The sequence below is a fragment of the Chelmon rostratus genome, chromosome 15 (assembly GCF_017976325.1).
Source record: "Chelmon rostratus isolate fCheRos1 chromosome 15, fCheRos1.pri, whole genome shotgun sequence".
In the NCBI taxonomy this organism is placed as follows: domain Eukaryota; kingdom Metazoa; phylum Chordata; class Actinopteri; order Chaetodontiformes; family Chaetodontidae; genus Chelmon; species Chelmon rostratus.
Window position 1 is genome coordinate 25441633 of NC_055672.1, and position 22628 is coordinate 25464260.

The 22628-nt window shown below is 41.4% G+C and overlaps 1 protein-coding gene across 2 annotated transcripts; it reads left to right on the top strand.

The window, feature by feature from the left end:
* Nucleotides 1-3: 3 nt before the first annotated feature.
* Nucleotides 4-10188, top strand: qrsl1 (glutaminyl-tRNA amidotransferase subunit QRSL1). Of its 2 annotated transcripts, none has more exons than XM_041954477.1 (11): nucleotides 4-98; nucleotides 1048-1207; nucleotides 1283-1381; nucleotides 1470-1566; nucleotides 1767-1925; nucleotides 2061-2236; nucleotides 4886-4998; nucleotides 7906-8098; nucleotides 8262-8379; nucleotides 8650-8855; nucleotides 9680-10188. In XM_041954477.1, the coding sequence occupies exons 1-11, from the start codon at nucleotides 75-77 to the stop codon at nucleotides 9895-9897; spliced, it is 1563 nt and encodes a 520-aa protein (XP_041810411.1). In that variant the 5' UTR covers nucleotides 4-74; the 3' UTR covers nucleotides 9898-10188. The 2 variants fall into 2 exon arrangements, with proteins under 2 accessions (XP_041810411.1, XP_041810412.1); XM_041954478.1 differs by having other exon boundaries at nucleotides 8795-8855.
* Nucleotides 10189-22628: the final 12440 nt, after the last annotated feature.

The window sequence follows — 22628 nt, forward strand, 5'->3', positions numbered from 1 at the left end:
ACAAACATGGCAGCCTGCAGACTACTACGAAGGTTGTTGTAAATTCGAAAGGTTTTCACAAAAATACTGTAGACATGCTCAGCCTGACAATAAAAGAGGTTAGTACCAGTATTTCCTTGATCTTTGAACTTACTTCTTCGTGTTTGTAGCTAAAACATATTGTCAGCCATACGTTTCTAATTGTTCTTTTTGGTTGTTCTGCTTTCTACATACTGAGGGAGACAAACTAGCCACTAACCTTACAATTTAAAATTGCTCGTCTGTTTCGGAAACAAAACAATGACAATTTAAATGTGTAACGTAGTTTTGGAAGTAGTTTTTTTTTTTTTTTTTTTTTAACCAAAATAGAGGTTTATTTAACCTGAACTAAAGTACAGCATTAAGTTTTAGCAGATAAATATACTTAAAGTATCAAAAGTAAAAGCATTATGAAGACGGATCCCATTCAGAGTGTCAGATTTGTCATTAATATATTACTGGAATATTACCAATGCATTAACATTTAAGCAGCCTTTTAATGCTCTGTGCCTAGTTTTTATCATTTTATACTGCTAGGTAGTTTAATCTGTAGCAACACAGCTTATTTTATGATTATCTTTGTCACAAATAACTTGCCAAATATATATTTTAAAAACAAACTGTTAAATGCAGTGGAGTAAAACGTCCAACACTGACCTCTGAAATGTTGCGGAGTACAAGTATAAAGTAGCATAACATGTAAATACTCAATGAAAGTCATCAAAACTCATACTAGGCTGTTTTTACAGAAGACATTTTAAAATAAGTAAGTAAGGCACAGCTGTAAATAATTAAGTTCATGATGGTGGAACTCCAATTGGCTGCTTTCAGTTTAAGGGTTGTGTTATTATGTATGCTGGTTCACTGTCACACCTTACCGAGACGCTTGAATAGAAAGTAGCCATTGTTAATGTTACCAGTAACCCTGTGCTCTTCCTACTGTAACAATTCAAACTTTGTTGTGGAAAAGGCCTATTGAATAGATCTGAGCTACAGTTCCACCACTGCTGTTTTATTATCGTTCTCCAGGTGTCTTTGGCGCTCAGGGAGGGAAGTATATCTCCAACAGAGCTTTGTAGGAAGTGTCTGAACCGCATAAAGAAAACACAATATCTGAATGCATACATCACCAAGACAGAGGAGTTGGCGCTGAAGCAAGCTCAAGAAGCAGAAACCAGACTGCTGCATGGTGTGGATACGTGAGTGTTTCTGTATATTCTGTGTAGTGTCATAGGTGTTACAGTTTGTTGTTGTTTTACTTCAGGTGCACCCAAAGGTCCTCTGGATGGAATCCCTTTTGCAGTCAAGGACAACTTCTGCACAGAAAATATCAAGACCACATGTGCCTCCAGGATGCTGAAAGGTCTGTGTAAACCTCAGTGAAAGTACAATGCTTATATTTTCCACTCTGTCAGTCCATTAAAGATAACTTACCGTTAGTTTTGCTGCAGACTACACTCCACCCTACAATGCTACAGTGGTCCAGAAGCTTTTAGACCAAGGGGCTGTTCTTATTGGAAAGACCAACATGGATGAGTTCGCTATGGGGTAAGGCCATTGATATCAATGGCCAAATAGTTCACACTAAGATACAGCATGCATTTTTGTAACAACTAGTCAATTTTTTTTGTAATTTGCTTGATAAAGCCATTATGGCTGTGTGCACCTTCAAGAAGAGACTTGAGTGCATTTTTTATCTAGTTGTTATTGTGTTATTTATCTATAATTTGTTTTTATTTGTCTTGCAGTGCAGGCAGTACTGATGGGGCTTTCGGTCCAGTGAGAAACCCCTGGAGCTATGCTTCTCCCTACAGAGAGCAGACAGCAGCGCCAGACTCTGACTGGGTCATTGCTGGAGGAAGTTCAGGAGGAAGTGCTGCAGCCGTGGCCTCTCTCACCAGCTACCTGTGAGGGAACACATTGAAATTCATGTTCACTGGTTGAGGAAAAATGTTTAAGAAAAAACTGTTGCATACAAAAAGAAAGATTTGATTCCAAATGCTGCTCTGAAATTTACTTTGGTTTTGGTAATTTTTTGACAGGGCTTTGGGTTCAGACACAGGTGGTTCTACTCGTAACCCTGGAGCACTGTGTGGTGTTGTGGCCCTGAAGCCCACTTATGGTCTGCTGTCCAGACATGGTCTCATTCCCCTGGTTAACTCCATGGACGTCCCCGGAATTATGACCCGAAGTGTCAGTGATGCAGCCATCGTCTTAGGTAGGAAACTATTGGTTTATTCATTCTACATGCCCAGCTCCTGCTTTCTTTGAATTCAATGGAACTAACCTGGTGAAGTAGATTGCGTTCTGACTGATGGGGGTAACTTATGTCAAAGAGTTACGCTAAGTTACGCCAAAGAGTTCAGTCTTTGTCTTATCAGACCAGAGAATTTTGTTTGTCATGGTCTGAGAGTCCTTAAAACTCCAGGCAGGCTGCCATGTGCTTTTTATTAAGGAGTGGCTTCCATCTGGCCACTCTACCGTACAGGCCCGATTGTTGGATTGCTGCAAAGATGGTTGTCCTTCTGGAAGGTTCTCCTCTCTGCACAGAGGAACGCTGTAGCTGTGACAGAGTGACCATCGGGTTCTCGGTCACCTCGCTGACTAGGGCGCTTCCCCCCTCGATCACTCAGTTTACACGGCTAGCCAGCTCTAGGAAGAGTCCTGGTGGTTCCAAACTTCTTCCATTTACGGATGATGGTGGCCACTGTGCTCATTGGGACCTACAAAGCAGCAGAAAATTTTCTGTACGCTTCCCCAGATTTGTGCCTCGGGACAATCCTGTCTCGGAGGTCTACAGACAATGCCTTTGAGTTCATGCTTGGTTTGTGCCCTGACATGCGCTGTCAAATGTGGGACCTTATGTAGACAGGTGTGTGCCTTTCCAAATCATGTCCAATCAACTGAATTTACCACAGGTGTGCTCCTATTAAGATGCAGGAACATCTCAAGGATTATCAGTGGAAACAAGATGCTCCTGAGCTCAATTTTGAGCTTCATGACAGAGGCTGTGAACACTTATGTGCATGTGATTTAATAGTTTTTTATTTTTAATAAATTTACAAAAATCTAAAAAAAACTTTTTTCAAGTTTTCATTATGGGATATTGTGTGTAGAATTTTGAGGAAAAAAAAGAATTTGATCCATTTTGGAATAAGGCTGTAACATAACAAGTTTTATTGGCAGACTGTCACCACAAGGGTCATTGTATTTCTAATTAACAGGATGTGTGATTTGCACTTCTTTCGCCAATTGAGCAATCAGCACTTCCTCACTCCTTGCCTGAGTCTTTGTATGATGAGGCTGCTCATCATACAAAGACTCAGGCATACAAAAACAAAGCAGTCTTTTGTAGTCTTTCAAATCCTTTGTGGAATAACAAGGGAGACAACAGTTTGAAATTGTCAGAGCTAGTTATCTTTTCACTTTGTCTGCTTACATTCTTTTTTCTTATCTGATGTAGTGTATGCTTTCCATTCCTATACTCTGCACTTCTCGTAGATACAGTGCTATAGACTGTGCACCTGCACATAACTCACTTTTGGTACCAGGTTGGTACTATTCTTGATTTCATTTTCACCGCAGCCAGTACCCCCTAGTGACGGTGGGATTCTTAGGAGATCATCATAGCGACGGTGAAACTGCCGTGACATCACCTTCAGATGATCTTCCAGAGGAATGTTTCAGATAAGATGAGATAAGATCAACTTTATTAATTTGGTGTTACAGGCAGCATCAGTAGAAATAGAAATAGCAAATGTAATGGAAAATAAAAAATACAAAATAATAAGTTGACTTTATATATATGTACATTTTATACCAAAAACATATTGCAAATATTGAAAAAATGCACTATTGCACAGTAGATGAATATGTATGTGTGTTACTTATTTCCAATAAAATAAAAATATATAAGATAAGACTATTAATCCTCAGCCAGGGAAATTTGGGTGTTACAGGCAGCAGGCAATAGGGTTAGGGTTAGAATACAAAATAAAAGCTGACTATATGCATGTACATTATATACAAAGGACCATATAAAAGAAAAAATATGTAAAAAAATATATATTGCCACAAAGAACGAAAAGAAATATTGCCATAAAAATATAATGCCAAAAATTCTACAGAATTTCACAGTTTTGTATGTCTACACATATAATATGCATAGGTGTAGTATTTAAGGAAAAAGGAAATATTGCACAGGTCATAGCATGTGTGAGATAGACAATTGTTTTACAGTAGTGCAGAGAAAAACAGTATGTGTATGGGCGCAGTGCTACATTATCCAATGCCTGAGTTGAATAACCTGATGTCTGTTGGAGTGAAGGACCTGCGGTAGCGTTCCTTCTTGCACTTTGCACTTCATCAAATGACCACGATTTTGCAGGATGCCATTTTTAAAATTATAACAAGTATGTAACAAGCATGCCAACAGCACGATTCTCATCCTGCCGTTCACATCATTCTGCTGATCAAGAGTTGGCGACAATAACACACCACCAAAAGTAGCTATGCACCTACAAACATAAGCAAGCAAACGTGAACATAAAGATTGCACAATTTAAGGTATTTTATATTTATGAATATTATTCTAACTTAATGTTTAAAGTTTGGCCTCGCAGTTTTTCTCTAGGAAGGAAATGCATTCAACACATATATTAGACCTGAAGGATACACAGTGTGTTTTGGTTATTAACACTTGAACTAAACATAAACTTTTTCTGTTTCCAACTCCACAGGGCACCTTTAAATACATCCATGTAATAGCAAGAATACGTGACATCGTAGAACAGTTCTTCTTTGTTGTACATTTGTCATACTGCCCTCAAATAATGGCCCTAACCTTGGGTTTTGTTATGTCACACAGATGTCCTCCAAGGCTTTGATTTAAGAGACTCAACAACAATTCCTGCACCCCCATCACTTACAGAGCTACCTGAAGATTTTGATGCCAGTAACATCTGTGTAGGCATCCCCAAGGTGAGTTTAGCTTTGAATTAAAATCATTGTGTTGTTTCATGTGTTGTTTCAGCTGACACTTTTTTTTTTTAAAAGATTGATTGATGCTCTGATTATTTGAAGATTCATATTATACATATACACTACCAGTCAAAGGTTTGGACACTTTTTCCATTGTAGATTCATACTGAAGACATCAAAACTATGAAGGAACACATATGGAATTATGTGGTAAATGAAAAAGGGTTAAACAAACCAGAATATGCTTTATATTTTAGATTCTTCGGAGAAGCCACCTTTTGCTTCGAGCTTTGCACACTCTTGGCATTCTCTCAATCAGCATCATGAGACAGTCACCTGGAATGGTTTTCCAACAGTTCCCAGGGGTGCTGAGCACTTGTTGGCTGCACTGCCTTCACTCTGAGGTCCACTCATCCCAAACCTTCTCAACTGGTTTTAGGTCAGGTGATTGTGGAGGCCAAGTCATCTCCATCACTCTCCTTCTTGGTCAAATAGCCCTTACATAGCCTGGAGGTGTGTTTGGTGCAAAACCAGATGGGATGGCATGTCGCTGCAGAATGTGTGGTTGCCATGCTGGTTTTTATTTTGTATTTCTCTATTTCTGTTGTTTTTTTTTTCCAACTGCCATTACCTGCTGCATTTCACGGTGGGAACCAGACATGTTGAAACAATCCACTCACCTTTTCTGCGTCTCACAAAGACGTGGCAGGTGGAACCAAACATCTGTACTTTGGACTCATCAGACCAAAGTACAGATTTCCACTTGTCTAATGTCCATTCCTTGTGTTTAAACAAGTCTCTTTTTCTTGTTGGTCTTCCTCAGTAGTGGTTTCTTTGCAGCTATTCGACCATGAAGGCCTGATTCAAGCAGTCCTCTCTGAACAGCTGATGTTGAGATGTGCCTGCTACTTCAACTCTGTGAAGCATTTATATGGCTTCTATTCTGAGGTGCTGTTAATTTACAGTTTCTGAGGCTGGGAACTCTGATGAACTTATCCTCTGCAGCAGAGGTAACTCTTGGTCTTCCTCTCCTGTAGCGGTCTTCCAGCCAGTGTCATCACAGCGTTTGATGGTTTTTGCGACTGCACTTGAGGATGCATTCAAAGTTCTTGAAATCTTCTGGATCGACTGACCTTCATGTCTTAGATTAATGATTGACTGTCGTTCTTCTTTACTTAGCTGAGTGGTTCTTGCCATAATATGGATTATAACAGTTGTCAAATAGGGCTGTTAACTGTATACCAACCCTACTTCAGCACAACATAACTGATGGTCTAAAACACTCAAACAAGCAAGAAATTCCACAAATAAACTCTTGAAATTAAACACCTGTTAATTGAAAACCATTCCAGGTGACTGCCTCATGATTCTGATTGAGAGAATGCCAAGAGTGTGCAAAGCTGTCATCGAAGCAAAAGGTGGCTATTTCGAAGTGTGTGTGTGTGTGTGTGTGTGGAGAATAAACAGTTGATATTATATCTGTATTATATGTTGTCTATTTTCCACCTTGACAAATTTCTTTTTTTTTTCTTTTTTCCACTTTTTTTTAATGGTAAACCTGACCTCATGTCCTGTACCTGAATCAAGACAAATTCCTTCTAGAGTACATTATTTACTAGGGATGTAACAATATCAAAAACTCAAGGTACAATAATACCTTGATATTAAGCCCACAATACGATATATGTGATATTTAAAAAAAAGTAGGGAAAATGAAAAATGGCCTTTATTAATAAATCTGCTTTTTTTATTTATATACAATTTGTTTTTAACTTAATGTGCTCCTGTTTTCCGTATTTCATAAAAGTAGTCAGCCATGACCTCAGCATGTGCAAAAACTTAGAATGAATTGTCTTTGGCAATGAGTGATTGAACCATGTACAGTTTCAAAACAAAAACAATGCAGCAGTCAGTAGCAGTCCTACTATAAAATTAAAAGACCTGTTCTGACCAATCTATGTACTGGCAGGTTTAACAGGCTCTGTTTGGTGGACAGCTCAGCTGTGGCAGTTGAGCTGCATGAGCTGTGGCTGTAATATAGGTCTGAGTAGCTCGTCAAGTCCACCCATCTGTGGTTATTGCGATGCACTCTGCTTCTTTGAGGCCCTGTGTCACTTCAGCTTTTGGCACCTGGTACATAACTGGTATCACTGTTTAACTAAAGTGTGGCCTTGGTGGAATTATACTATATAGTATGGCTCCAATGTGTTTACTAACTTCCAAAATCCATCGTTGTCAATCACAGAAAATGGCCTTAAGTCCTTGGTTATATATTCACTGATGTGTCTTGTTATTTCTTCAGCTCTCTGACTGTTATGCAGAAGCAGGGCTCCAAATGTTCTTTCAGGCTCCTTTGGACCAGCTGAAGCTTTGTTGTTGTTGTGATTTGAGCTTTTGCCGATATGCCAAATGGCTTTTCATGTTTGATGTGTTTCCTGTCGTGTAGTTGACCTTCGTTTGGCCATGGAAAATCGAAATGTTGCCACACATCAGCTCTAAAAGTCAATGGAACATCTTTAAGCTCTATTTTGTTATTGGCACGTTCATGCATAATTTTCTCTTTGGGTTTATTTTTAGCAGTGCTGGGCTTGCACGCAAAGGATGACCGGAGTCTGTCTTTCTGACTACTATGATTGCACCCTCTGCTGTTCAAACAGAAACAATACAATTTGTGACAAGGAAAGGTAGTAAATAACCATGTAATGTCACAGGAGATAGAGTCACAGTCCCACAGCAGCATCGAGCCATATTTCTATTGCGAAATTGTGACATTCGATATATCGTTGCATTCCTGTTATATACATTGTACATAAAGATATTTCTAATCCAATTTTTTTTTTCTCTGTTAGTACAAATGCATTGATTTCCTAAAGCTACTTGTTTTTGCTGTCTCTTAATATATGTCAGGAGTACCACGCCCCGGGTCTGTCTGAGGAGACTCTAGCGCAGTGGAATCGTGTTGCTGACATGTTTGAGAGGGCAGGGGCAAAAGTGCAGCAAGTATCCCTCCCCCACACCCAGTACTCCATTGTATGCTACCATGTCCTATGCCATACTGAAGTGGCGTCTAACATGGCCCGTTTCGACGGCCTGCAATATGGTATGAACTAGTATACAATATATTACGGGTGTAGCATGAAGTATTTCACACTCGGTGCCACGTCACGCATGAGATTACAGAGAATCTGATGGATTATTTTACAGCCCAAAATCAGAAAAGATACTATTACTACTAATATTGATTTCCGTCCCTCTTCTATCAGGCCATCGCAGTATTGTGGACAGCTCGACGGATGCCATGTATGCCTCAACCCGACATGAGGGCTTCAACGACGTAGTGAGAGGGAGGATCCTGTCTGGAAATTACTTCTTACTTAAAGAGTAAGACCACAGATTGAACCTTGTGCACCCTTCTGCTTTAATTCACTAACTTGAAACTAGTGTATAGCTGACAGTATGTCAGCGATTCTCTTCAATCTTTTCTCTACTCTCCAATTTCTGTTGTCATTAGACCCTACAGGTAGAAGCATTTGGTTATTTATCAACTTGTCTGTCATGAAATATAAGAGAGGATAAAATTGTTCAGTGGAGCTGTGATATTACCAAAACAGCAAGAATTAACTGTCGACACCCTCGCCCTCATTTTTCCAGGAACTACCAGCACTACTTTGTAAAGGCTCAGAAAGTCCGCCGGCTGATTGCAGATGATTTCAAGCATGTGTTCAGCTCAGGTGTGGATGTGCTGCTGACTCCCTCCACTCTGACTGATGCAGCCTGTTACTCTGACTTCACACAGGAAGACAACCGAACACGCAGCGCACAGGAAGATGTCTTCACCCAGCCTGTCAACATGGCAGGTACAGAGAGAAAAAGAGGCCTTCAGGTCAAACTGTTCATGCATGTGTGGGAAGTTACAGTTGAAGACAAAATGATTAGCCCCCCTATGAAATCTCAAGTTTCTTCAAGATTTTCCCAAGCGCTTTTAACCAGAGCAACACATTTTTAACACAGCTTTTCTAGACATCCTACTTTTATTTTGGATGCTTACATTATTTTATTTCGCACACAGAAATGAAAATATTCCACAAAACACAAAAACTATTAGGGTCAAAATGATTAGCCCCCCACATTCGAATAGTCAGCTGTGTATCCTTTTTGCTGGATAACTGCCTGCAGTCGTTTGTTGTAGTTTTCAACGAGTCTCTGACACTTCTTTTGAGGAATCCCAGCCCATTTTTTTATGGCAAATCTCTCAAGTTCCTCCACATTTGATGGTCTGGCATGGACATTTTTCTTAAGGTCACCCCACATATTTTCAATTGGATTTAAATCAGGGCTTTGTGCAGGCCATTTGATTACATTCACCTTGGTTTTCTGGAGATAGTTCTTCACCAAGAGAGATGTATGTTTAGGATTGCTGTCATGTTGGAAGATGAAGCGACAACTCATACCCAGTTTTACTGCTGAGTGCTTAAGGTTTTCTTTCAAAATCTTCACATATTTTTCTTTATTCATGAATCCTTCAACAATTGAAGTGTACCTCAGAGCATTAAAGGAGCGTGATTATATTCAGTTAAACCTTCTTCCGCCTTTTATCACTTCAAGATAACCTAACTAACCTTGAGATCTAATGACTGCCTTTCTCTGAACTGTCCTTCAGCTGTCTTTTTCTTCACCCCAGGTCTGCCTGCTGTCTCTGTGCCAACTGCTTTATCAAGACGGGGCCTTCCCATTGGTTTACAGCTCATTGGTCCAACCTTCCAAGACAAGAAGCTGCTTAGTGTTGCCCAATGGATAGAGCAGAGGGTTGGGTTTCCCTCCTTCAGTGACCATAGAGACTCCAACGAGAGCAGCTGTGACATAGAAATGACCAAAAGGGAGCAGACTTCAGCTGTATGAGGAGAACTGTGGACACAAGAGACCCACTATTGACAAATTCACCAAATACAGGCACACAACATAGACTGTGTCATATTATTGATATTCTTAGCTCATAGCTCGTAAGATGCTATGATGCTATTAACATTTTTTGTTTCAGCCACTAGTCCATTGCTATAGCTTTAAGTTTCCTTGATGAAATGAAACATAATTTTACAACAAGTGATGAAGCATCACATTTTATGTGCAACTTGCTGCTGTATTTGTCGTCTGAAGGTGATGCTATTAAATAAATACAAGTTGGGAGATTTATTTTGACAGTTTGATGGTTTTACTGCACTTTTACCAAATCAAGTCAAAACATTTTCTACTATAAGTCTGTGCGTCACCTGAATCTGTTAACTTGATAGAAAAGAGTTTTTATTTTTTCGGGCCACGATCACAGGTCTTAGGGATGGCAATGCCGGTCTCTTGGACAGTCTGACACTTTGGTCCAGACTGAAATATCTCCATTGCTATTGATAGGATTGCATTAAAATTTTGTACATTCACGGTTATCAGGATCAATTCCCCGATTCTTCCTCTAGCACCACCATGGGGTTTGATTTTCTTTTTTGGGGGGGTGAAATCTGTTGACAACGATTGAATGGATTGGCATGAAATTTGGAGGATGACTAGTTGTTCATAACGTCAGAATTTTCAACCCTCACAACTGACTGGCCTCAACTAGCTAACTTTTGGCCTTTTTAGCCATACTAGCGACATGTTTCTATTGACTTGTCATGTTAATCTGTCAGTTCATGACAACAAGTAGATGGATTGCCATGAAATTTGTTACAGGGTAACCAGAGGCTGAATCATATGTAGCTTTGGTGGTCCCTTAATTTTTCATCCATTAGCATGACTGTAGACACTTGGTCTTGTTTTATATTAAAAGCTCGTTAAAGTCTTAAAGTCAGTTTTTTTTAAAATAAATGTACACATCAGGTCTTAGCAAACAAAGATCTTTGATGACCAGGCTGCATATACATTTCTACAGTAATCTTTATGCTTGTCAAGAAATTATTGTAATCCTAGAGTAAGTTTTTTGTCCTCCTCCTGTTACATTTATGTGATGTATCTGATGTAAAAAGGTCATCCCACATCACATGCTGAGACACACACTGTTTGGCATTATGTATACCAACAGATCTAGACCCTGTCTCAAATCTGTCTTAAAACCTCCACTGAATATACTTCTTCCTCTTTTCTTCTCATTTGTTTCAGTGTTTATACATAAATACTTCTTACTAACTTGATTATTCAATTCCTTCTCTCTTGACTTTAATGACCACATAATTCTCAGTGAAAAGTATGCACTGTAAAAATTTTAATTCAGTTTTATTTATATAGCGCCAAATCACAACCGAAGTTGTCTCAGGACACTTTCCGTATAGCGCAGGTACAGACCAAACTCTTTATCTACAGAGACCCAACATTTCCCTCAAGAGCAAGCACTCGGCAACAGTGGCGAGGAAAAAGTTCCTTTTAGGAGGCAGAAACCTTGAGCAGAACCAGGCTCTGGGTGGGCGGCCATCTGCTTTGACCGGTTAATCATCTTGTTTTAAATTATTTTCTACAAATTGATGTCTATGTGTCTATCTAGATATTTAAATATATTTCGAATGGATTTGCTTCATGGTGAAATATTCTTACTATGCTAGCAGATTTTGTCAGAAAATAAAATTATCGACAAAAATGACTTGATAAGAAGATAACCCTAACCCTTATCATATTCCTTTGTGGTGTCATTCAAGACGAGGTCCACCATTTCCTGATTTTGTTACTGTCAAATAATCCACAAATCCTAGCTCACCATTGTAACAATTAGCATGCAGCCAGCAGGCCTGCAAACTTAAACATATGACCTGTTCTGCATCAGTTGAAAGAAGGTCAGCTCTGACTAAGAACAACACCAAATATCTTTTTGAGACTCTACCTCTGTAGCTCTGAAGCCAGCCCCTATGATGTCATGCAACATTAAGACAATTAAGAATAGGATCAAGAGGCTAGTTAGAGGTTGCACCCTTGTTTCTGTAGGTGCTTGAGTAAACAAGAGCTTGGGATAGTTTGACATGTTGGGAAATATACTGATTGCATATTTTAACTTAACAGAGATAGCCTACCTGTTCCCCCCTGCTTCCAGGTTTTATCCTAAGCTATGCAAATCACTGAGCTGACTCCTAAAATATTAAAGTGTTCCTACAAATGACCTATGTCATATAAACAGTGACAAAAAACAGTTCATAAATGCCTAAACTGGCTGTTAATGTATAACAGCAACATTTGTGCGGATTTGAGGAGCATTATAATGTCAGTGTTGATCAAGCTCCTGCCCTATTACAAAGGAAGTCATACCATAGGTCAAGGTCATTCTAGATGGTTACAACATGAAGGAACCAGTCTGTAACATGGGTATCAGGAAAAAAAGGGGGAAACCAGTGTGGCCAGTGAAATGTACAGTTTTAAATCACATCTATTGAGCTACCTTTGTTGTTTCCAGCATTTCACACATTCTAAAACACAGCTGAACACAAAGAGCCCATGCCGGGGTCTTCTTTCCTTTGATATTCTCCTCTGTTGTGTAGATTTGCATGGTATCCCCTTCTCCCCTCTTCCATCCTTGCTCTTTCCAGTGTTCATTAAGCTGTGTGTCTTCCACAGACATAACTCTGGTACACCTGCATGTACATGCCTATAACATCTGCTTGACAGTCACAGTTACTAGTGACACGTACGTATATACATGTACCTGAACTCAGGTTTGTCCTTACATTTCTGGTAGATGGGAGGATTTCGGTGAAGTGGCTGAAAGGAAGGAGGACCTTAAGTGGTCACACTCTATTAACTAAAGTAGAACTATTTTCATGATCACCTGACTGCACTCTAGTGGCATGTAAGTTTCACTGCCGCTCTGCAGGAATGTGGCTGGTGCTCAATTAGGCCTCTTTTTCTTTGAATTGTGTAGCGACAGATGGAAAAGAGACAGTGTAAAGATGTCAAGCCACTTCTGCAAGAAACACCATGTTTGAGGAAGAAGCAGAAGTAACTGATAAGAGGGAGAAGGGGGTGGAGGTCTGGATGAGAGGAAGGCTCCTGATCTAGGGTTGAAGCAGGTGAGATAGGGATAGGTTTTCCACAAAAAGCTAAATTGTCAAAATTTAGAATTTACAACTAGATTACCTGAAAAAGAATGCAAATGAAAAGAAATGCTGCTAAATTTGATATTAGCTGTTGAACAGTGGGGATGGGACTTGCTTTCTTAGAGTCAGACTGAATTAGATTTTTCCAAATGGTCAACTCCAGTACTGTTCCTCAGTGTACAAGCATTGGCTATTTTCCTTGACTTTATACCAGATTAGAATCCTAATCTAAAGAAGATCCTGCAATACACCATGTGTTAACAAGATACTCATTTTATATCTGACATACCTCTGCAGTACAATAGCTTCTCAAACTAGCTTTAATGGTTCAGCATTTCTCAGTTCACCACAAAATCTTCAAAACACAAATAGGTCCATTTTGTCACTTAAATCTTTATTGGATTTACAAAATTTAAGATCTAAAAGCACAACCATATACAACAACAATTTCCAGAATTTATTACAAAACTCCACTGAATTTGCATAATTAAATCCAAGGTTTTTTTGGGGGGGGGGGCGCACAAGGGCTGCAGGCCTCTATACCTGCCACAATTATCTCCCACCCTCCTAGGACCCGTGTGTTCCTGGAAAAAGGGAAAAGTCTATGACAGACCCCTAGGACACGACAAAACGCTGCAGGATGCGTCCCTGGTTGGTGCGTTAATCGGACACAGCACGTCTGTGATGAAATCCAATATGACTTTCAGGACAGGGGGGATTTGTAAAAAGCAACGTTCCATCCCAGGCCAGTGACGGTGTGCATCAAGCGCGAAGATCCATGAGTTAGGTCATTGGGAGCAGAGAAGCTGCAAGTGCCAGCGGGAGCAGTAGCTTGAAGGAGACGGTCCTCCCACAGCCGTTCTTGTCTTTGGCTGTAACGTTCACCAAGGTGGTGGGCGCCATGGTGGAGTTGGACACAGTCATGTTCATGGAGGCGTCTGTGGTGTTCTGAGTCTGAACCACCTGTGATATACAAGACCACATAATCCCATATTCTCTTACATCATGCAGGGCAGCAGGTGTGCCACAATTAAGTGATGACCAAACCCTCGTGATTATTCCTATGGACACTGCATGCGTGCGTATGTGTCAGAGGCAAAGGAGAAGCCAAATCTGAAATATTTGGCAGTAGACCGCATAAATTACAATCATCGTCACTAGATTCACCCAGTAGCCTACAAAGCTACTCTATAGCACACGCGAGCCAGTATTTCACGGCTAAACTATATTTTAATTGAAAATTAAGGCCATCTGTGACCTGTGCGCTTGTTAGGAAGCCAAGAAGAGGAAAAACAAAAAAACTTGTTCACGCCTTTTTCAAAGCTACAACGGCTTAACACTTTTAAAGTAAGGTTAACATCCAGTTGAAGTTAAAGAGAAAAAACAAGATGAGGGACAAAACAAACCTGTGATGACAGGAGATGGAGAACCAGCAGGAGAACTCCAAAGTGAGCCATAAACATCTTACTCATCTTGATGTTGAGCGTGAACAGTGTATACGCTCAGTCAGTGCCTCTGGTTGTTCAATGACACTGTAGAGGGAGCTGTGTGTTTTATACCCCTGCAGACATAATCAGCCGCTCAATACCACCTGCAGTAGCCGATACCATGCTGCATTCAAGTGGTGTCGGAAATATACAAAAGCAAGTTAAGCGCACGCTCATGGGCGGATGTACCAGGGTGACATAGAGTGGCAAATGCAACCCTAAAAGAAAGCCTTGCCACCCCTGCTGCCATCCCAATTTGCAGCGACGAATTTGACATTTACGATTGAGGAAACCAAATGTCTGAGTGAAGTGAATGCAGCACGAGCGGCTGCGGCGCAGGCGCAGTAAGAGACTGATTGGCCAGGAATCGTTATACTCATGTGTTTTGGATAGAACTTGAAGTTATGTTTAAATGTTTGACAGGCATCAAGATTAAACTTAAGAAAAAAGATATAATTCTCACTTATGATGAAAAAAAATTAAGGGAAAGGAATTGTTTTTGTTTAATCTTTTTTTCTTTCACAAGGAAAATATTATGATCACAAATGTAAGTGGTCATCCAAAAAAACAAATTTCTATGAATTTAAAATAGAAATAAGATATTATATGCAGCTATTACAAAATATGAAAGACAGAAAAGCCATAAAAACATTAAAATATTATAAATTACTACAAACTATATGATTTAATAATAATTACCCCTTTCAACGTATATATGTATATATTTTTTGTTTTGTGTTCATTGTATGTTTATTGTTTGTACTGTGTATGTTTGTGTGTATATATATATATATATATATATATATATATATATATATATATATATATATATAGCCGGTCTGGCCTACCACTCTTGTCTCACTGCGATAAATCTCTGCGTTGTGTTGTGCAAATGGATGAGACGGGGACCATAGCTGTTTTGCCACTGGAGCAGGATTTATTTCAGGCCAGCTGTGCAAAATGAAATAAAATCAGTACAGCAACTCTTCTGGGTTTCTACATGCACACCTCTCTCCTCAGCGGAGTCTCACGCCGTCTGAGCTAATGCATGTTTTTATAAATTCATATAATTCATTCGACCTAACATTTGGAAACACAAATACATTTTTACACTCAACAGTGGCAATTTTTATGTTTTATAATGAACATTATAACATCAATGACAAACCATGAGCTCACATACCTGTGCAAAATGAAATAAAAATAAGTACAGCAACTCTTCTGGGTTTCTACATGCACACCTCTAAAACAAAGAGGAGAAACACGGCAGACTGCATGAAGAGCAACACACATGCTCTTCTCTTAGCCTAGCTTAAAGATCGGTAAACTAGCATGTGAATACCGCTACTGTACGTTACATAAAGTGCCTCAAAAAAGTCAACAGAAAGCACACCTTATGTTCATATGATACATGTGAACCCAACAACACAAATTTCAACAACTTCAGAATGTTTTTAACTGTGCTTGAGCTCTGAGAACAAGAGCGACTAAATAAAGTCACCCCTCCTCAGCGGAGTCTCACGCCGCCTGAGGAGAGTAGCGTGAAATTACAAGGAGTGCCGTCCTTACAGGAAGTCACCAAAATAAAACAAATTTCAAAATAAAATACCAACATACGTAAAATAAATAATCCAACATGAAAACGATATGACAAAATGAAAATAAATACTAAGGATGGATTTTTGGTGAATTATAACTGTGATGCATGAACACACCTGTTACATCCACCCCTCCTAACTTCACCAAAATCCAGACTGTACATGTGAGTGTTTCAAAAAACCAGACAAGTCACACACTCTGTGAAACCTGACGGAAGTAGTTAAAAAGCTCTGAGCTTTACCTTCTATGAGAAACCCACAAAATAGGTTCAGAAAGAACATAAGGGTGATCAAGCCTTAGTCTCTCCTAGGTCAATATGATGCCGTGTACACCATACAAACTCTCCGTCACCTTAAACTTTGCAAAACATACTGCACACAAAATCATTACAGTAGTGACGTTGTCCATTTTACACAACACATTCACTTATCTGGACACCCTAATGCACTAAAACAAACTCAAGAGTGACTGAGATCTCCTACTGAATGAACTTGCCATATCTTTGAAATCAAAAGGCTTTTGAACCATGGACTCAATAAGACGATTGACCTTTCTACTGACTCTGCCAACCCGTGTCCTGACTACATGTTCCTTAGGTGCTGATGGGGAGTCTGAATCAGGTTCTGCAGCTAGACTGTTAATGTCACTGTCTCTATTGGAGTCTTTGCCATCAGGTGCACACTGGATCAACTCATCTGCAGACAGCTCCTCATGATCCAACTCTGCAGCATCCTGACTGGACTGGTCCAGTTCTGACTGCCCTTCACTCAGGCTGACCTGACTCTCGACGTCTGCTGATTCACTCATCACCCATGCACTTGTCCTCTCCTCTGAGTTCTCCTCCTCCAAAGAATCCAGGGAATTTGTCACACTTGATCCATCCTCATTCTCAGTGGCACACAGTTCTCTTTCAGTCGACACCACAGGTAAGAAACTGATGTTTAGGACTAAGTTGCGGTGAACTACTTTTGTTTTGCCCTTGTTGTCCTCCAGCCTGTATGTGTGAGCCTGCAGATTTCTGTCTTTAACTGTGTACACCGTTGGATCCCACTTATCAGCTAACTTTTTCTTTCCCTTTTCACCTTTGTTTGCGATGAGTACTCAGTCTCCAATGCTCAGGTGAGTGCCTTTCACTTTTTTGTTGGACTCTCTTGCTTGTTTGTCTTGTTCTTTGACAGCATGTGTCTGAGCGATCCTGGCTGCTTCATTAAGATGTGACATCAGAGTTTTCACATAGCTTTTGTGATCGACAACCACAGGATCATGAAGCACCTGTTTAAACATCACATCCACGGGGAGCCTTGGAATACGACCAAACATGAGCTGGAAAGGAGCATATCCGGTGGTTTCATGTACTGTTGCATTATACGCAAACGTCAAAGTCTGTACTTGTTGTGTCCATTTGTGTTTCTCCTTGAGGGGCAACGATCTGAGCATGCTGCCTAATGTTCTGTTAAAGCGCTCTGTTCCTCCATTTCCCATGGGGTGATAAGCCGTAGTGTGTGACTTTGAGACTCCTGACAGTCTGAGCAGTTCAGCTATGAGCTCACTCTCAAAGTTCGCCCCCTGATCGGAGTGGATCCGTTCTGGGAACCCATACACACAGAAGACGTGGTCCCACAGCTTTTTAGCTACTTGCTTGGCGGTCTGGTTTGTGCATGGAAAGGCATGGGCTAGCTTTGTAAAATGATCTGTCAGGACAAGAACATCGACTGCGCGCTGCTTACTGTCTTCTGCACTCCAAAAGTCCAAACATACGAGCTCCATGGGGAAAGAGGTTCTGATGCTTTCAAGTGGTGCTCTAGCAGAAGGGTCTGGTGTTTTTGCTAGAATACATCTGTGACAGCACTTGACGTAATCTCTTACATCAGACTCCATCTTGGGCCAAAAGAAGCGTTGTCTCGCCAGGTGTATAGTTCTTGCCTGCCCCTGGTGTCCAGCGATGTCATGGATACCATGCATCGCTTTCTTCTTGAGAGTCTCTGGCAAGATAAACTGATGCCTCTTTTGTTTACTGAGGGGATCTTTAGTTACACGGTACAGGACACCGTTCTGAATGTGAAGTCTGTCCCACTGTTTAAGTAACACTACAGCTTTTGAGTCAAGGCCTGCTCTTTCACGCCTGGATGGTCAACTTTTTCGAATGACAAACCGCACAAGCTTTGAGATGGTGGCGTCAAGCTCTTGGCTTCGCTGGAGTTCTTCCAAGGTGAAGACAGGAAGTGAATCTTGGCCTTGTGTCAAAAGATCCTGCACAGACTGAAACAGCTCCACAGCTCTAATCTCAGCAGCTGAGTCCCATTGGTCACGAGCATCCAAAAGAGCCCTGACAGCCACAGTGTCACAGGAGTGTCTAGTTGGACTAACCTGAGATGATGGGCTGGTACGGGATGGTTTCTTTACCCGATGACACTGGACCTTTAAACGGAAGGTGTCCTGAATACCATCATAGCTGACATCCTGGGCCTCAGCAAGCAGTTGGTTGTAGTGCTCTGTGATGAGCCGATGACTGACTGTCGTCACAAAGGGATCTCTGCTGAGAGCATCAGCAACTGTGTTCTTTGAACCAGGTATGTGTTTCAGGTCAAATGTGTAAGGAGCAAGCTTGGACACCCAACGCTGCTCACAAGCATCGAGCTTCGGCTTTGTCATGATATAAGTGAGTGGGTTGTTATCTGTCCATACTGTAAATGAATGACCCCTCAGCCAATGGCTAAATTTCTCACACACACTCCACTTCAAGGCTAAAAATTCTAGCCGGTGAGCTGGGTACCTTTTCTGAGAACTGCTCAAGGTCTTACTGGCAAATGCTATGGGGCGGGCTTTCTCTTGTCCAGCTGGTACTTGTGACAATACAGCACCGAGCCCATCTAGCGAGGCGTCAATGGACAGGATCAGGGGCAGCGTGAAATCTGGATGTGTGAGGACGACACAGTTCAAAAGACAATCTTTGAGCTTAGACAGAGCCGCATCACACTCACTGGACCAATCTGAGGGTTTGAGCTTCCTGAATGAGCCAGCATTTGCTTTTGAATGGACCTTTCCTCTTTTCTTTTGTCCAGCAGTGAGGGCAAAGAGTGGCTTTGCTATGGCAGAGCAACTTGGAATGAAGTGTTGGTAGTAGAATACCATTCCGAGGAAAGACTTTATCCTTTTCACTGATGGGGTGCAGCCATCTTCTTCCATCAGATCACTTTTGGACATTTTTGTGATTACATCAACTTTTGATGGATCCACAGTCACTCCATTGCCATCTATGATGTGACCAAGAAACTTAACTGAAGATCGCATCAAGTGACACTTTTTAGGACTCAGCTTAAGGTTGTGAAGTCGCAGCCGCTGAAACACAACCACAAGCCTCTCCAAAGCTTCCTCTTCTGTCGAAGCAAACACAAGCAAATCGTCGAGGTAGCATAACAGGCTGCTAAAGTTCAAGTCACCAAATATGCTGAGCATCATGCGCATAAATGAGGCAGGGCTATTGCACAAACCTTGTGGCATTCTGTTATATTCATACAAACCCACAGGGGTTGTGAATGCAGTGTACTTCTTGTCTCCCTCCGCCATTGGGATGTCATAAAACCCAGAGGTCAGGTCCATGGTGCTGAAGTAGGTGTTTCCTCCCAGCGCAGCGAGGCAGTCCGACTGATGTAGCAGTGGGTGTGCATCTTTGAATGTGCGAGCATTCAGCCACCTAAAGTCAGTGCATAGTCTTAAGCTGCCGTCCTTTTTCCACACCAGGACCAGAGGAGATGCATATTCACTCACTGATTTCCGGATTATTTCTTGCTCCTCCATCTCAGACAGGACCTGCCGCAATTTCTGGTAGTGGGCTGGTGGCACGCGGCGGTAAGGAAGGCGAAAAGGTCTCTCATCGGTAAGTCTGATGTGGTGGGTAAAACCTTTCGCCTCACCACAATCCAACGTGTGTTTTGAGAAGATGTCATTGTACTTTTCGAGCAGCTCAACTAACTTCTTTTTTCCTTCATCACCAGCGTGACACAGGTCGATGTCAATGTTGCTGAGACCGACTTGTTGCAACCGCTGTTTCAGATCTGTGAGCTTGACATAGTTATGACTGTTCTCTGTTTCAGCTTTTTCAGGCTGGCTGGAACCCTGGAAAACTTCAAAGTCTTCTACAGCTAAACAGGGAGACACATCTGTCAGCTTACTGTTTCTCTTGAGGGTTATTGGCTTGTTGGACAGGTTAGTCACTTTCATGGGAACCCATCTGTCTCCCCAAAGTGGCGTAATGACACGGCCAACCATGATGTTGCGTGGCATGGTCTTTGATGAGGTGGGTTCGACAATGACTGTACTTCCTGGTGACATAGGGACATTGTACGGTAGCTTACCCCACACAAGTTGTTCTTGTCTCGCCAGCAGGGTGACTGACTGTTGGAGCTTGACTGTGCCGATCTTTTCCGGGAGCTCCTCACCTCTCCACCTGGATGAGTTTGCCATGAGGTCAAGAAACTGCTCACACTCAGGAAGAAGATTGCCACTGGAGACGAGACGCCAATAGTCATTGGTTATTTTCAGCTGGTGCATGAGAAACCTGATAACATTTGTGCCTAAGATTAAATTATCACGTTGGCCTGGCACAACAAGAACAGGAACAACACAGGTCTCTCCATACACTTTCATCTCAACTTCATACATGCACTTGGGCTTGCTGAGTTTTCCACCACAGCCCACAAGAACAATCTCTGCAGTCAGAGGAATAGAATTTGATAGAACATTGTCACTTAACATCTTTAGTTCTGCTTGCTTGCTCAGTGTGCAGGCCATGGAACCAGAGTCCAGCATCCCCTTTATGTGTGACTTGATGTTGATGCTGACAGAGGTGTAAAACAGTTCATCAAAAGGACCCATTCTCTGTGTATTCTGAACTATCACCTTTGCATTGACTGGAGCAGCTGCGCATACTTTAATATAATGCTGTTCAATGTCGTCTTTACTGAGGGCTTCTTCTCTAGTGTCCACATGCCCCCTCTCCCAATGCGGACCACTCAGTTTAAAGGCTGGGAGTTTTGTGGCTGAGGGACAAACTGACTTTGAGCAGGCAGGCGACGAGGGCAGTTTCTTTTGATGTGATTTGGCTCAAAACATGACAGACACAAGCGTTCCTGCCTGCAGTGTGCAAGGGTAGAGTGCTTGAGAGACTGACAGACTCTACAGGATCTTTGGTGAGTTTGTGCTGGATGGATTGGTTTGTCTGTGGCCAGGACATTTTGTGATAAAGCACGATCAAAGAGACCAATCAGTGTTCTCAAGCAACTGTCATTACAGGGGGATTTGACTGCTGGGTTATCCTCAACCTGCACAGGGGACTCTCTGGGTTGACATGTCGGTGTTAAGTTATCAGGTGCAGGGGTCTGGATGTTAACTGTGACAAGTGCAGGCTGCTTTGACTTGGAGAGCTTCTGTCCTCTGGCCTCGATCTGATATTGATCTATCTGCTCTTGAATATCACTAACAGTCCACTTGTCTGGTGTTTTAAACCTGAAGACTGCTGCGAGTGAGGGATCTGGACAATATTTAACAAACATCATAGCAGCTTCTTGACAGGGGTTGTCTAAATGTCATCCCAGCCTTTTCAAACCTTCTTCGGCTTCATCAACTGCCTTGTTTAGCCGAACCCAATACTCTAGAGGAGTTTCTCCTGCTGTCGGGACTGTACCGTAGAAGTCCGCCATGGCCATACATGAATAACTCACCTCACCAAAATGTTGACTGAGAATGTTGTAGATACTTCTGGGCTCTCTTGTGGCTTCAGTGAGGGACTGCTTCTTAGAGTGATTCTTACAATGTCTTTGGCTTTTCCCATTAACTTAGAAATTATCTCAGAATGTTGATCTGTTACGGGTGTGGCTCGTTTCTTGAAGTAGGTTTTCATCAATTCTTCCCACTCGCACATTGTGATCTTGTCTGACCCATCTCCTCTGAAGACTGGAGGCTCTTTCACATCTGACTGTAGGACTAACTTGGCACCGGTCAGGTTAAGGTAAGTAGAGTCACTAGGCAACTGGCTGACATTGCTCTGAGCTTGTACACCACTTTCTCTACATTCTTCCTTTAACTGATCCCTTATAGTTTGTCCCACCTGCTGTGCAATGTGTATTATTAAGTCATTTAAAGCCGGGTCAGTTGTAGCTGAGTTGTCAGGGAGTGTGTTACTGTGCTGGAGACTAGCAGCTGTACAGTCATGAATGCGAGTAGAACAGAAAGCTGGAGAGCCTGCAACATTTACATGTCTAACTGGGGTGGCAGGCAGCCTATCTCTCCCAAAACCGAGACTGAAACTGTTAAGCTGACCTTTATCATCCATTTTTCCAGAAAAGACATAAAAAGTTCACTTTTAACCACTTGAATAACTTAAATATACAGAAAAAAAATACTGTGGCCTTTAAACTCACCTCAAGGACATAAAATGTTTAACAATAAAAGAATAACCTTTTTTTCTTAGTTTTTTAAAACCATG

Excerpts from the sequence above, each read along its gene's own strand:
- qrsl1 (XM_041954477.1), top strand. The coding sequence starts at position 75 with ATGCTCAGCCTGACAATAAAAGAG. Across the intron at positions 1,567-1,766 it reads ATGGATGAGTTCGCTATGGG|TGCAGGCAGTACTGATGGGG; the intron begins GTAAGGCCATTG and ends TTTGTCTTGCAG. Across the intron at positions 1,926-2,060 it reads GCCTCTCTCACCAGCTACCT|GGCTTTGGGTTCAGACACAG; the intron begins GTGAGGGAACAC and ends ATTTTTTGACAG.